This window comes from Salmo salar, chromosome 07 (assembly GCF_965601325.2).
Source record: "Salmo salar chromosome 07, fSalSal1, whole genome shotgun sequence".
Classification (NCBI taxonomy): domain Eukaryota; kingdom Metazoa; phylum Chordata; class Actinopteri; order Salmoniformes; family Salmonidae; genus Salmo; species Salmo salar.
The window spans coordinates 50,571,159-50,587,347 of NC_138297.1; the positions used below are offsets into that span (position 1 = coordinate 50,571,159).

At 46.0% G+C, this 16,189-nt stretch overlaps 1 protein-coding gene across 1 annotated transcript; it reads left to right on the top strand.

Moving 5' to 3' along the window:
• The first annotated feature begins 1,673 nt into the window (after nucleotides 1-1,673).
• Nucleotides 1,674-15,098, top strand: LOC106609435 (endosome/lysosome-associated apoptosis and autophagy regulator family member 2). The gene is made up of 22 exons (XM_082977743.1): nucleotides 1,674-1,906; nucleotides 5,824-5,944; nucleotides 6,379-6,568; nucleotides 7,066-7,213; nucleotides 7,511-7,600; nucleotides 7,706-7,811; nucleotides 8,018-8,167; nucleotides 8,280-8,368; nucleotides 8,506-8,686; nucleotides 8,922-9,050; nucleotides 9,298-9,388; nucleotides 9,613-9,715; nucleotides 10,438-10,575; nucleotides 10,681-10,950; nucleotides 11,178-11,351; nucleotides 11,480-11,669; nucleotides 11,831-11,927; nucleotides 12,347-12,448; nucleotides 13,674-13,800; nucleotides 13,976-14,154; nucleotides 14,276-14,459; nucleotides 14,539-15,098. Exons 1-22 carry the CDS (start codon nucleotides 1,802-1,804, stop codon nucleotides 14,605-14,607), a joined length of 3,033 nt encoding a protein of 1,010 aa, XP_082833869.1. The 5' UTR covers nucleotides 1,674-1,801; the 3' UTR covers nucleotides 14,608-15,098.
• Nucleotides 15,099-16,189: the final 1,091 nt, after the last annotated feature.

A 16,189-nucleotide genomic window follows, 5' to 3' on the forward strand; every position in this document is an offset into this window, starting at 1 on the left:
GAAATACATAAAATCTATAAAATGCCATTTAAACCTATATAATTCAAAAAGGTTTTCACTGATTATGACAGAATCATCAAGCTAAGTTTGATTTATTCTATAAATGTCTAGCATACTTTTACAACCTTTTGTTTTGAGGAAAATTTCCAGTTTTGACTTGATAAAAATACATAACATCTATGGACTTGGTGTATGTAGGACCTATTTATTTTCGTGAATAGGATGGTGAACCTAATAAAGTGGCAACTGAGTGTAGATATCACAAACAACTCCTTTTGAGTCTGTTATACGTTTGATCAATGGGTATAATGGTAAATCTGATCCCCAAGGTCCTCATAGGCTCACTTGGATAAATAGAGTTGGAGGTAAAGAAAGAAATATGAAACTAGGACATTAAAACACTGACAGAATTCTTTCATACACATCCATTCACATAACATATGTATTTTAAAGTATAAATACCCTTTTAAGACCACTGTCTTTCTGGACGTTTTAAAAGGTTTGCAAATAGTTATTTCTGCAAGGAATGAGAATTGAAAGGGATATGGTAATACCTATGTAGGTGACGTAGTTTCTCCACTGGTATAATGGGTATAATGTGTGGTAGTTGCACACCTCCCTGCTGAATTATGAAGAGCTGATTTGGGCCAGTTTATTTAATTTTTTCATGATCTTTTGTGAAAAAACACATTTTGAAGTAGGCTTTATGCTAGCAGTTTAAGAGAGAAAGAGAGCAAATAGCATAGGGACAGCCCGGTTGAAGTCCTCGTTTTTAATGGTTAGTGCCAGTAGATTACACGAGGGGTTCACATACAGCTCAGAGGTAAATCATAATGTATACATTTAGCCCAAAAACAGAACATGTACCGTCCACTTCTTACATTAGTGTTTTTTGTTTTTGTTTTCCACCCTCTGTTATCTTTCAATACCCATGCTAATATATATATATATATATACAGTATATACGTACACTACCGTTCAAAGGTTTGCGGTCACTTATAAATGTTTTTGTTTTTGAAAGAAAAGCAATTTTTTTGGCGCATTAAAATAACATGAAATTTATCAGAAATACAGTGTAGACATTGTTAATGTTGTAAATGACTATTGTAGCTGGAAACGGCAGATTTTTTATGGAATATGTACATAGGAGTACAGAGGTCCATTATCAGCAACCATCACTCATGTGTTCCAATGGCACGTTGTGTTAGCTGGAATGTTTACTCAAAGCAAAGGTTGTAAAATTATACTAGACATTTATAGAATAAATCATACCTAGTTTGATGATTCTGTGACAAAGGGTGAATTAGTTATTGATTTATACAGCTTTAAATTGCATTTTATAGATGTTATGTATTTCTATAACATCAAAACTGGAATTTGTATTCAAAACCAAGGTTGTAAAAGCCTGCTAGACATTTATAGAATAAATCATATCTAGTTTGATGATACTGTGACAAACGGTGAATTAGTTATTGATTTTTACATTTGTGAATGGCTTTTGGCGAATGTCTGTTGAATGTCTGATGCATGTCTGTTGAATTTACGAATGTGTGAGTATAAAACCAACTTTACCTCCTTGTCAATGAGCTGTCTTAAAATAACGCAAAGCCAGTACTTTAGCAGAGTGACGTCGGCCGCGTGCCTCTGACAGGATGGCTCTTGAGCGCAGCGTAGCGGAGTGGGTGGAGAGAACCGCGCGCATGCATAACGACTGGGCACCAGAACCAAAATCACGCACTGTCATTCATGCGTTTGGTCTTCATCCGAAGCCTTTGACGGACTGTCTTAAAACAAAACGAGGATGAAGGAAGAGTCACGCGGGTTCTGTTTTCTTAAATGTTTTTTATTCATCATCAGCGCCCGGCAATGGGTGTCCGCGAGCAGGAACCTGCGCCCGTGCAATGAGGTAAGAGCGCGCAGCTCGACACAAACGGCATTGGCTGTCACACTGTTATTTAGAACACTGTTATTAAACTACAATAAATAAGCAAGCCATGACATTGCCACCAAGTGCGCCGAACGCCCAATGTGTAATCATCGTATACTATGTCCCAACCATATTTATCATGTTTATGTTACGAACGTTATCATATGGGTCAAGAATAAACATTAACCAGGGGATTATAGGCTACAACCTTCTGCCAATCGTTGTTATAAAATTCCTATTGGCGTGGAATGGTGGAGATATACGATGTTATGGAGGCCTTCTTTGTTAGTGGTGGGATTTAAAATGTGTTGGTCACCTATTCTTCTTATCGTCTTAAATCCTAAACATGTTGACAAAATATAAGGCTACATAATATGATGACGCGGCGCACTGAGCCGATCACTTGGCATCCATCATCGTCCGTGCTGCTTTCCGACGATGTGCCGGAGTAATATTACCGCTGAGTAAGAGGAAAACAGAGGGAAGGACAGCGGAACAGCAAGGGCCCTGGCACTGCATTATCCGGTTAGATGTATCTATTATGGCTATGATATCAGCTCTCTAAGGACAATAGCTGCCTGGAAGCCATTTCTGTCCCAGCCTTCTCCATATTATTTGAGCTGAAAATTATTGAGTGCTGTCAGATTTGTGTCCCAGAGTGTGTCCCATTACAGTGCCAGATCTACACACACACCACACACACACACACACACACACACACACACACACACACACACACACACACACACACACACACACACACACACACACACACACACACACACACACACACACACACACACACACACACTCTGATGGATTCATGGACGATGGATAGGACACACTGGCACTAAATATCTCCTCTTGTGGCACATGGTCTCCTCTGTATCCATGGTGACCACGATGAGTCACAAGGAGACAAATTATGCACATTAATCTCAATACCATTTTATCTACCTCCAATTCCATTGCACAAGCCCCATATCCACCACAGTACCAATATTGACCCACACCCCCTCCCCAGACTCCAGTTGCCTCAGAGGAAAGCAGGTGCACTCCACTTGAAAGAGGTTGCCATGGGGCATGGTACTAAGGGGTTTCTATAGCTACCTCTCATCTAGCTGATATATGGCCTCACCTATTAAGAGTTTGTTATGCGTGTGTTTGCGTGTGTGTGTGTGTGTGTGTGTGCCCATGTCCCCAATATTTGTGTGGAAATGGCAGGAACAATACTTGTTAGAGCTAGAGAGAGATGATGATCTATACAAAAGAGCCCAGGCTTATCTATACTCCACACACAGCCTTAAACTGTCTCTCTCTCTCTCTCTCTCTCTCTCTCTCTCTCTCTCTCTCTCCATCCTCAGATTCCCCACCCCTCTCTCTCTCCATCCTCAGATTCCACACCCCTCTCTCTCTCCATCCTCAGATTCCCCACCCCCCTCTCTCTCATCCTCAGATTCCCCACCCCTCTCTCTCTCCATCCTCAGATTCCCCACCCCTCTCTCTCTCCATCCTCAGATTCCCCACCCCTCTCTCTCTCCATCCTCAGATTCCCCACCCCTCTCTCTCTCCATCCTCAGATTCCCCACCCCTCTCTCTCTCCATCCTCAGATTCCACACCCCTCTCTCTCTCCATCCTCAGATTCCCCACCCCTCTCTCTCTCCATCCTCAGATTCCCCACCCCTCTCTCTCTCCATCCTCAGATTCCCCACCCCCCTCTCTCTCATCCTCAGATTCCCCACCCCTCTCTCTCTCCATCCTCAGATTCCCCACCCCTCTCTCTCTCCATCCTCAGATTCCACACCCCTCTCTCTCTCCATCCTCAGATTCCACATCCCTCTCTCTCTCCATCCTCAGATTCCCCACCCCTCTCTCTCTCCATCCTCAGATTCCCCACCCCTCTCTCTCTCCATCCTCAGATTCCACACCCCTCTCTCTCATCCTCAGATTCCCCACCCCTCTCTCTCTCCATCCTCAGATTCCACACCCCTCTCTCTCTCAATCCTCAGATTCCCCACCCCTCTCTCTCTCCATCCTCAGATTACCCACCCCTCTCTCTCTCCATCCTCAGATTCCACACCCCTCTCTCTCTCCATCCTCAGATTCCCCACCCCTCTCTCTCTCCATCCTCAGATTCCCCACCCCTCTCTCTCTCCATCCTCAGATTCCCCACCCCTCTCTCTCTCCATCCTCAGATTCCACACCCCTCTCTCTCTCCATCCTCAGATTCCCCACCCCTCTCTCTCTCCATCCTCAGATTCCCCACCCCTCTCTCTCTCCATCCTCAGATTCCACATCCCTCTCTCTCTCACACACACTCACTCACTCACTCACTGACTCTCTCACTCTCGTTCTCTTGCTATTTCACACACAAGCACACAAGCACACACACATTTAACATTAACAGAACCACATACAGTCAGTATATACACACACACTCACCCACGTTGAATGCAGTAATGATTTGGGTGGCAGTGAGCTGTTTGTCAGTGGTCCTGATTGATTGCCATGACAATGCTGGGTGAACAGAAGGTTTGGGAGGATGGGGGATGGGGATGGTGAGCAACATGGTGGTGGAAGTGAAGTGTTGCATGACTGGCTGCAGATAGAATGCTTAGCGACAAACCACCATGTCCTCCAAAACAAGATGGCCATCCAGTCTCCTTATGCATTTTCTCTGTGGGGATCCTCCCTCTCTCTCCCTTTCTCTCTCCCTCTCTCTTTCTCTCTAACGTTCTCTCTCTCTCACACACACACACACACATGCTTGGTTGTGTGGATGAACTGTTTATTCCGGTAGAAGTTATAATGACATTGACCTGAAGTGACCTGTTCACAACTGGCTTACTACTTAGTAGTAAACAAACAGAAGAAGAAATGCACATGGCTGAGACAAAGATGAGCGGTAATAACCCAGAGTATTGACTTAACATACAGCAGAACAGACCCCAGTCTCTGACTCAGAGACCGTGATGGTGACTCTCTGTCAATTATTAGTGGAGCTTTCTGTTCTTCCCGTCTGATTTTGTTTTCCTTATCTGCCCAGCCTCACTGATGACAACCTGCTCTACCACTGGCTTTCCATCATACTTGATGTTGGCTGTTTAGTATGCCTATGCAGCTTATTAGATTCATTTGGTGCATGCTGTCTTGAAAAACAACTGCCTATGACGAGTGAATGGGTGTTCTGGCACATTGACAAAGAAGTGACAAGGAGGTGTCACTAAAATGAAATCCTTGCAACCTGTTCTGTCACTGCAGATTTAAGTGTGTCTTAGATTGTTTTGTCTACTGGGACATGTGTGACTGATTGTGACTGTGTGTCTAAGTGAGTGTGTGACTGATTGTGACTGTGTGTCTAGGTGAGTGTGTGACTGATTGTGACTGTGTGTCTAGGTGAGTGTGTGACTGATTGTGACTGTGTGTCTAGGTGAGTGTGTGACTGATTGTGACTGTGTGTCTAGGTGAGTGTGTGACTGATTGTGACTGTGTGTCTAGGTGAGTGTGTGACTGATTGTGACTGTGTGTCTAGGTGAGTGTGTGACTGATTGTGACTGTGTGTCTAGGTGAGTGTGTGACTGATTGTGACTGTGTGTCTAGGTGAGTGTGTGACTGATTGTGACTGTGTGTCTAGGTGAGTGTGTGACTGATTGTGACTGTGTGTTTTAGGTGAGTGTGTGACTGATTGTGACTGTGTGTTTTAGGTGAGTGTGTGACTGATTGTGACTGTGTGTCTAAGTGAGTGTGTGACTGATTGTGACTGTGTGTCTAGGTGAGTGTGTGACTGATTGTGACTGTGTGTCTAGGTGAGTGTGTGACTGATTGTGACTGTGTGTCTAAGTGAGTGTGTGTATCATGTTCTAATTTGACTACTGTGTGATTGTGTATCTTCCAGACAGACTACTACTATGAGTATACAGAGTGTGACAGTGCAGGGTCTCGATGGAGGGTGGCCATCCCCCACAATCTGGGCACCTGCTCAGCCCTGCCTACTCCCACCAGAGGAACAGACTGCTGTGAGTACTGCGCGCGCGCACGGTGTGTGTGTGTGTGTGTGTGTGTGTGTGTGTGTGTGTGTGTGTGTGTGTGTGTGTGTGTGTGTGTGTGGGCGCGTGTGTGTGTGTGTGTGTGTTCATTCGCATTTATTTCACCTTTATTTATTCAGGTTTGCCTCATTTAGATAAAAAAAATTCTATTTTTCCAGAGAGACCTGTTCAAGATAGCTGCGTACATTCATGAGAGAGAGAGATACTGTCTAGGTGTGAATGTGTCTGTCACATTGTGTGTGTGTGTGTGTGTGACCCTCCTCTCTCCCTGTCCTGTCTGTCTGTCTGTCTGTCTGTCTGTCTGTCTGTCTGTCTGTCTGTCTGTCTGTCTGTCTGTCTGTCTGTCTGTCTGTCTGTCTGTCTGTCTGTCTGTCTGTCTGTCTGTCTGTCTGTCTGTCTGTCAGCATTCTCGTGTGCGGCGGGAGAGTTCCTAGAGATGTCCGCTCAGCAATGTACGCCGTGTGCGGCCGGCTCCTATTCGCTGGGCAGTGGGGTGCGTTTCGACCAATGGGACACTATCCCTGCCGGCTTCACCAGCCTGGCCACCTACATGGACCCAGGACCCAGTGGAGAGGAGAGTCAGGCCTGTAATAGGTAACACACGTCAGGTTTTACTGTCCTTGTGGGGAACAAACAGTTGATTCACATTCAAAACCCTAGCTCTTAACCCTAACCTTAACACCTAACTCCTAACCCTAACTTTAACCCCTAAACCTAATTCTAACCCTAACCTTAACACCTAACCCTAATTGTAACCATAAACATAAAATAGCCTTTTTCCCTGTGGTGAAAATCTTACATTCTTTCCTTGTTTTACTATCCTTGTGAGAACTTCTGGTCCCCACAAGGATAGTACAACCCAAACACACACACACCACACACACACACACACACACACACACACACACACACACACACACACACACACACACACACACACACACACACACACACACACACACACACACACACACACACACACACACACACATACATACACACACATATACTACACACACCTGTCCGACACATACAGCCACACACACAAACTCACAGTAGTCCTGTATTCTCTTTCTCTCTGTGTACTGTAGCTCATCGTGGACGCCTCAGGGTGTGTATCTGGAGTCTAGTCGTGATGAGTGCACCGTGTCTCTGGTCTACGCTGTGCATCTGGAGAAACAGGGCTCCGTCTCCTTCAGCTACCAGTACCCTGACAACAACATCTTTTTTGAGTTCTATGTGAGTCTGACTCTCTCCTCCCTGCTGAAGTTTATATCAGTTCATTTATTACCCTTTTATTTAGCTGGTTGACGTACGTAGAGATGAAAAGTGGGTCTGTTTTGTGGTAGCAGGGAAGACTTTAATTGTACATGAATATATTGTTGTACATCAATGGCTTTACATTACTGGGTTTTACATCAGTAGATGTGGGCAATTGAGTGCTTTTCTGTGGTGAGGAGAATCAGCTGCTGATTGGAAGCGAGAGAATCATGTGATGCAATGTTCTGAGTGGTTACCGCGGTGACGTGTGTTCAGGTCCAGAACGAGCAGTGTCAGGAGATGGCCCAGACCGACGATCAGAAGTGGATCAAACTCACCACCAATGGAGAGTGGGACACACACACGGTGAGGAGGAAGGCAGTGTGTGTGATACGTGTGTGTTATATGATTGGTGTGTGTGATGTGTGTAACAAAATCTGTGTGCAACATATTGTGTGACATGTGACTCAGGTGAATCTGAAGTCTGGCACTAACATACTGTACTGGAGGACGACAGGGATCCTGGTCGGAGGGAAGATGGTTAAACCAGTGTTGCTCAGGAACATCCAGATTGAGGGTAAAGACCGCTCGTACCCCTACTCCCTGTCTTCACACTCACCTATATTCTCTCTCCCATTCCGCATGCCTCTGTAATGTGGTTGGTCAAGGCACTCCAGATTCTACCCACTCCAGAACTCGCCCTTTTTAGATGTAGGAAATGAGGCCACAGTGTGAGACGACAGCAGACTCTACATCCTAATGAATGAATGTGTCTCTGTCTAGGTGTTGCCTACACCTCGGAGTGTTTCCCGTGCCGACCAGGATGGTTTAGCTCCGCCCCTGGCTCCTCCTCCTGCCAGCCCTGCCCCAGGAACACATCGTCTAACAAGGGAGCCGCCTCCTGTACTCCCTGCCCCGACACACAGTACTCACGTATGTACTAGACACACACACACACACACACCACACACACACACATTGAAATGTATCAGTAGATACCAGTTAAAATATCCACTGTCTCTCTCTCTTTCACTCTTTCCCTCAGATGAAGGATGGTCACAGTGTAAGGAGAGGCCTCCGTGTTCAGAGAAGGATTACTTTCAGATCCACACAGCCTGCGACAGCGAGGGAAAGGTAAGTCACACACACATATAGTGTGCATATAGAGAGAGAAGGCTGTGGTCATATACATTAGATTACAATGCATAGGACATTCTGTGTATAGTATCTCTATGGTTGTGATGTAACTGCTGTGGTTGCCGTGGTGACAGACGCAGGTGATGTACCGGTGGGTGGAGCCGAGGATCTGTGAGGAGAATGTGACGGGCGCTGTGGCACTGCCCCCTACAGGGGCGAGAGAGGCCTGCCCGCCCTGTAACCCTGGTTACTACAACACCAACGACTCCACCTGCTTCCCCTGTCCTCCTGGAACACACTCTGACGGCACCTCAGGTACACACACACACACACACACACACACACACACACACACACACACACCACACACACACACACACACACACACACACACACACACACACACACACATACTATATATGTATATTCACATGTTTATATACATTAACAGTGCACATACACACACTTACAGTACACACACACACGCCACTCACGTCTGTATTGCTGTATATTGAAATGTGTCGTTGACGGTTGTGTGTGTCTGTCCCAGTGTGTGAGGAGTGTCCTGCGGGGACAGAGCCAGTACTGGGGTATGAGTATAAATGGTGGAACGTCCTCCCTTCCAACATGAAGACTTCCTGCTTCAACGTGGGCAACTCCAAATGTGACGACATGAACGGTGAGACAGAAACATGTCTCGGGTGATTAGGGTCAAGAGATGTGTAATATGTATGTAGTAGTACACATGGGTGAATAGTAAATATGTCTAATATAGACATCCTGCTGGGTACGTAATAACTCTGTGTCTCTCTGACTAATGGGAGCATAGATGTCTTTTTAATAAATATGTGGTGTCCCTCAGATTGTAAGGAATATAGACGTGTGTTTAATAGAATGTGTAATCACAGTAATATGTTGTCGTTCAGGCTGGGAGGTGGCAGGGGATCACATCCGCAGCGGTGCTGGAGGCTCGGATAACGATTACCTCATCCTGAACCTACATGTTCCTGGCTTCAAGTTAGTCTTGGCTTGACTGTGTATTATTGTTAGAGCTCTCATGTTTTTCCTGGTTAGGTCATGTGGTCAGAATGAACACATGGCTATGGTTATTGTGAAACATGAAATGTGTGTGTGTGTGTGTGTGTGTGTGTGTGTGTGTGTGTGTGTGTGTGTGTGTGTGTGTGTGTGTGTGTGTGTGTGTGTGTGTGTGTGTGTGTGTGTGTGTGTGTGTGTTCTGCCAGGTTACCCACATCACTTGCTGGGATGACCGGGACTGAGTTTGGCCGGATCACCTTCGTCTTCGAGACAATCTGCTCTGCCGACTGTGAGCTCTACTTCATGATGGTGTGTGTCGGACCATTCACATCTGCACGAGTGTGTGTCTAGGTTCTCAGGGAAATGTTACTGACAATATCAACAGTGTTTTAGCCAATAAATAAATATTACCCAACCCAGAATAGCCAGTATGACATAGCCAATACACGAGTGACCTACTTTCATCCCGCTATTGGATAAATACGTATCAATATCTATGTTTGTTAGTAAAGCCATATAAAGCAGAACAGGGTTCCCCATCTGGCGGCCCGCAGCCCCCCGAGTTTTCTGAGCCCAAAGAAATAATACAAAATGTAATTGTTGGACATAAAACACTGTAAAAACACCTGCAAATCAGCTACAAGTGATTTTAATTTTGGAAATCTGTTCCCAAGTATTCCCACGTATAATAGAGAGATATATGTGATCATATAAAAATGGACACAAGGTTTGAAATTATTATGTTTTAGTCAAATATTATGTTTGGGCTTCTTGCGGTCAATCCGCTCAAGAATACATCGGCCCGCGGCTGAATCTAGTTGATAATCCCTGCAGTAGACTCAGTTAAAACAACCCATGTATCCAAATGAAACCAAAGTATATTTGAACAAACACAGCCAATCACAGTACACAATATACACAACTAAATCACAGTAAAGCAGTGAGATTTCAGATAAACCAGTCACTGTGTAAATTGTAAACTGGAGCGATCCGCTCCCATATAAACCCTGTGTGTGTGTCGCCCCCTGCAGGATGTGAACAGGAAGAGCACCACGGTGGTGGAGTCATGGGAGGGCAGTAAGGAGAGACAGAGTTACACACACATCATGACCAGGAACGCATCCGTATCATACACTTGGGCCTTCCAGAGGACCAACCAGGCTCAGGACGTGAGTACACACACACTCACACACACACAGTGACACTGTACACACACATACTTCACAGACACCCTCACGTAGTGCACTATAATATATTGGCGTGGTTATATCTAGGCGCGGCGGTACATCGGTGACGTGGTGATACTCTACTCGGTGAGCGTGACAAACGTCCAGGATGGCGTGGCATCTGCGTGCCGGGCCTGCGCCCTCCTATCCCAGAGTTCTCAGCGGTCTGGGTCGTGTATTCCATGCCCAGCTGGGTTCTACATTGACAGAGACACCAACCGGTGCCAGGAGTGCCCCCCCAACACATACCTGTCGGGTCACCACACATATGGAGAAGATGCTTGTCTGCCCTGTGGCCCCGGGAGTAAGAGCAACAAGGTATTATATTACACACAAACACAAACACACAAATCATATCATCATACAACCATAAGTTACAACCTTACAAACTAACCTTACATAACCATTATAATCATTAGAACCACTTTATAACATTAAATCCTCATAACCTAATCTAAAATCTCAGGGCCACACTTAAGAGTTTTACTCTCATCCAGCTATTTGTGCCATGTGTGTTGACTTGAGGCTATTGTGGCCCCTCCTAGGAGCACTCTCGTTGCTATAGCGACTGCTCCTTCAGTCACACGGAGAACAACCGCACCCTGACCTTTGACCTGAGCTCTCTGAGCACCGTGGCCTCGCTCACCATCGGCCCCAGCTTCACCTCTAAAGGCACAAAGTATCTCCACGTCTTCAACGTCAGCCTGTGTGGACACCAGGTAACACACACACACATTCGCACACGCACACGCCCACACACACACACACACATTCATGCACATCAGCTTGTGTGGACACGAGATAGCACACACACGCCTCAGGGTCGTCGTTGTGTGTTCTGTTTCAGGGGAAGATGGCAGCTGTCTGCACAGATAATGTCACCGATATCGCCAACAAGGACATGGGGAGTGATTCCACCCAGTTCGTCAACTCAGTGGACAGCTTCATCTGTCAATCAACCATCATTCCTGCGGATGGGCGGGGCTTCAGGATGGCTCTGGCATCCCAGTCTATCAGTCTGGCTGATACCTTCGTCGGTGAGATGGCAGTAGAACAGTTAATGATTATAGGACAGTGCCATAACCACTACTAGTCATACAGCCAGAGCACAAAGTATACTCTTGATCTAAAAACTGATTTATTTTCAACCATTTCATTTGAAACTTGTTTTCTCCATCTCTTTCCGTCTCTCTCTCAGGAGCGACAGTGGACAGTGATTTAGACGGAATAAACGCCAGACCAGAACTCTTCTCTGACAACTCAAAAAGCATACCAGACATCAACTTCTTCTACAGGTAGGCCAGCGTAGAGCTAGACGCCATAGAACAGCATTCATAGTTTAATGGTTCCAGTGAAGATCAGTCATTGTGGTTGAAAGTGGGTTGAAAATGTATTTTTTGTACACTGCTGCTACGCGATGTCTATTAACTATGCATAGTCACTTTACCCCTACCTACATGTACACATGACCTCGACTAACCTGTATCCCCGCACTTTGACCCTGTATATAGCATCGTTATTTTATTGTGCTACTTTGTGTTTTTTTTTTACTTAAGTTCATTCAGTAAATATTTTCTTCACTCTTTCTTGAACTGCATTGTTGGTTAAGGGCTTGTAAGTAAGCATTTCACGGTAAGGTCTACATCTGTTGTATTCGGCGCATGTGACAAATAAAATTTGATTTGATTTGTGTGTTTGACTCTCTCTTTCTCAGGTCTACTCAGGCGACTGGATCCTGTCAGCGTGGTCGGAGTGCGGTCATGACCATACGCTGCAACCCAGAGAAGACGGACCGCGGGCAACTCACAGTGCCCAGGTACACACACCTGTCTGACTGTCTGCTCAACATCACCTGTCTGACTGTCTGCTCAGCGTCACCTGTCTGACTGTCTGGCTCAACGTCACCTGTCTGACTGTCTGCTCAGGCGTCACCTGTCTGACTGTCTGCTCAACATCACCTGTCTGACTGTCTGCTCAACGTCACCTGTCTGACTGTCTGCTCAGCGTCACCTGTCTGACTGTCTGCTCAACATCACCTGTCTGACTGTCTGCTCAGCGTCACCTGTCTGACTGTCTGCTCAACATCACCTGTCTGACTGTCTGCTCAGCGTCACCTGTCTGACTGTCTGCTCAACGTCACCTGTCTGACTGTCTGCTCAACGTCACCTGTCTGACTGTCTGCTCAACGTCACCTGTCTGACTGTCTGCTCAGCATCACCTGTCTGACTGTCTGCTCAACGTCACCTGTCTGACTGTCTGCTCAACGTCACCTGTCTGGCTGTCTGATCAGCATCACCTGTCTGACTGTCTGCTCAACGTCACCTGTCTGACTGTCTGATCAGCATCACCTGTCTGACTGTCTGCTCAACATCACCTGTCTGACTGTCTGCTCAACGTCACCTGTCTGACTGTCTGCTCAACGTCACCTGTCTGACTGTCTGATCAGCGTCACCTGTCTGACTGTCTGCTCAACGTCACCTGTCTGTCTGCTCAACGTCACCTGTCTGACTGTCTGCTCAACGTCACCTGTCTGACTGTCTGCTCAACGTCACCTGTCTGACTGTCTGCTCAACGTCACCTGTCTGGCTGTCTGCTCAACGTCACCTGTCTGACTGTCTGATCAGCATCACCTGTCTGACTGTCTGCTCAACATCACCTGTCTGACTGTCTGCTCAACGTCACCTGTCTGACTGTCTGCTCAACGTCACCTGTCTGACTGTCTGATCAGCGTCACCTGTCTGACTGTCTGCTCAACGTCACCTGTCTGTCTGCTCAACGTCACCTGTCTGACTGTCTGCTCAACGTCACCTGTCTGACTGTCTGCTCAACGTCACCTGTCTGACTGTCTGCTCAACGTCACCTGTCTGACTGTCTGCTCAACGTCACCTGTCTGACTGTCTGCTCAACGTCACCTGTCTGACTGTCTGCTCAACATCTGAGCTGAAACCGTTTGTGTATTATTTATATGTGAATTTTCATTAGCTCCTTCTACATTTCTCGTGTGTGTGTGTGTGTGTGTGTGTGTGTGTGTGTGTGTGCAGTGCGTGCCCTGCAGGTACGTGTGACGGCTGTACGTTTCACTTCCTGTGGGAGAGTGGGAGCGCCTGTCCTCGCTGCACCCAGGATGACTATCACCAGATAGAGGGAGCCTGTAAGGGAGGGGTCCAGGTAACCTACACTCCCTCTGTTCCCTCTCTCTTCATCTTCTTTTACACACTCATGCTACTCTTACTTTCACCTCTTGGTATTTCAATTTAACCTACTTTCTATCCTTCTCTACTCTCTCTCCATCACTTCCTCCCTCCTTCCCTCTCACCTTCTCTCTCTCTCTCTCTCTCTGTAGGAGACTCTGTCTGTGTGGAATGAGCCAAAACTGTGCATCAAAGGCATGTCCCTGCCAGCTAAGAGCTCCGCCCCCTGCGAGGCCATCGCCCTATGGCTAAAGGCTGGGGTAGGGGGCGGGGCCTTCTTAGCTGTGCTGCTCGTCTCTCTCACCTGCTATTTCTGGAAGAAGAACAAGAGGTGATTGACTGACACCTGTTAATCAAATAACCATCCTAGCCATAGGCTGTAGTACAACATTCCTGACATCTGCGTCTCTGTGTCCTGTGTGTTTCTGTGTCACTGTGGCGCCCCCTGTCAGGCTGGAGTATAAGTATTCTCGGCTGGTGATGTCAGCCAATAAGGATTGTGAGCTGCCAGTGGCAGATAGCTGTGCCCTGGCCGAGGGGGAGGAGCCTGAGGATGACGTGGTCTACTCCCACAAACCCTCACTGCTCGGCAAGCTCAGGGCCATCGCCAACAAGGGGGGGGGGGGGGGGGGGGGGGTGTGTGTGTGTGTGTGTGTGTGTGTGTGTGTGTGTGTGTGTGTGTGTTAACCCTGTGTGTATCTCTATCCTTCAGCAGAGGGAGGGAGACAGCAGTGAGTCGGTTCAGCTGAAGTCATCCCAGTCTGAGAGATGGGTCTGGGGGTAACGACGAGAAAGAGGAAGGAAGGAAGGAAGGAAGGAAGGAAGGAAGGAAGGAAGGAAGGAAGGAAGGAAGGAAGGAAGGAAGGAAGGAAGGAAGGAAGGAAGGAGAGAGGGAAATAGAGAGAGAAAGAAGAAGCGAGAGTTGGTAGGGTTGGCACTGAGTTCCACTCCTCTTCATGTCTTCTGGGCTCTGCTTATTCCTGAGGACTCCATCATGGCTCCAGCTGCTCCAGTTTCCTCTGCAAAGGTACCTGTTCCCATGATTCTGACTGAAACTGGAAAGTGCTTTGGCTCCCCACCCTAGACCCTACCACACAGGGGAACACAACCATGCTTATTGCCATGGATATTGAAGGGCTGCAAATGAAAGAAACTGTCACTGTTTTTGTATATTTTGTATTGTCATTTGGAGTTTATCTGTACAGTCATGTCCAAAGTATTTATAATTATTAGTGTTGTTATGATTGATCTTTATTAAATTCTCACTTCCCTTGCCGTGTTTGTATTTGTGTGCAGTTCTGTTCTGTTAGGCTACACATTATTATTATTATTATAATAATAATACAACAGTAGTTAATGGGGCCTGGAATACTCCTGAGAATACCATGTCTTGCAGAATTAGACCAGTTTGTTGGATATTTGACGGCTATTTGCGCTTTCAAACCTCAATAGCTTTCAAACCACTTGAGCCACAGACTCCAAATAAGTGTCATGATGTTGGAAAAATTGCGCACAACATTGCACATGTCTTATTTTCATGATTTGGGCATTTTCTTTCCAAAGCTAATAAACATGTGGAAATGTGAGCAGCATTTTGTAGGGAGCGTTAACAAAGTACAAACTTTTTTTACATTCAAATTTCAATAGCTCCTTGGTCATGTGACCTACTGGACTCAAACAAGGTTCAAAATATCCACTGACTACCCTTCTATATTGCACACCCTTTAGTTTGTCCATTTTCATCTCACAAGATTTTACATGAATTTTTCTAAATTAAAACTTCAATAGCTCCTTGGTCATGTGACCTACTGGACTCAAACAAACTTCAGAATGTCCACGAACTAGCCTTATATATTGCACACTCTTGTTTGTGTACTGTAAAATCACGCAGTGTAACGTACATTTTTCAAAGTCTTACATTTCAATAGCTCCTTGGTCATGTCAATTACACACCTAAGAAGCGTGCAGTGGATATACACCCATATTGCATAACCTCTAGTCATGTATCTTCTATATTGTTGTAGATTAATATTAGTTTGACAATTAGGGGGTTCAGTCCAGTGATGTGTTTCCCCTTTTCTTTAATATTTATCTATACTAATTGGTAGTTCTAAGTAGTTATTTTCCCTGTTTTTTATTTTGCCACAGTATTTAACAGCGGTACACAATTGGAGAGAGACAGATAATATCTCCTTTCGTCGTTAATATCAACCATAAAGGAAAATGGCAAAGTACGAGAGTCATGTTATTAATTGTCCAAAGCAGGGATGGAGAGTGAGCTAGTGAGGTAGGCTGCAGTGGGTTTGCTGGTCAATACATATACTGAACATGTAACCACAGTAATGGTGGCCAGTAAATCAATTAAT

What these genes read in the sequence shown, in the direction of transcription:
- LOC106609435 (XM_082977743.1), top strand. Translation starts at nt 1,802, where the DNA reads ATGAAGGAAGAGTCACGCGGGTTCTGTTTTCTTAAATGTTTTTTATTC. An exon ending in CTACATGTTCCTGGCTTCAA is followed by an intron (nt 9,389 to 9,612) that starts GTTAGTCTTGGC and finishes GTGTTCTGCCAG; the next exon opens with GTTACCCACATCACTTGCTG. An exon ending in TCAGCCTGTGTGGACACCAG is followed by an intron (nt 11,352 to 11,479) that starts GTAACACACACA and finishes GTTCTGTTTCAG; the next exon opens with GGGAAGATGGCAGCTGTCTG.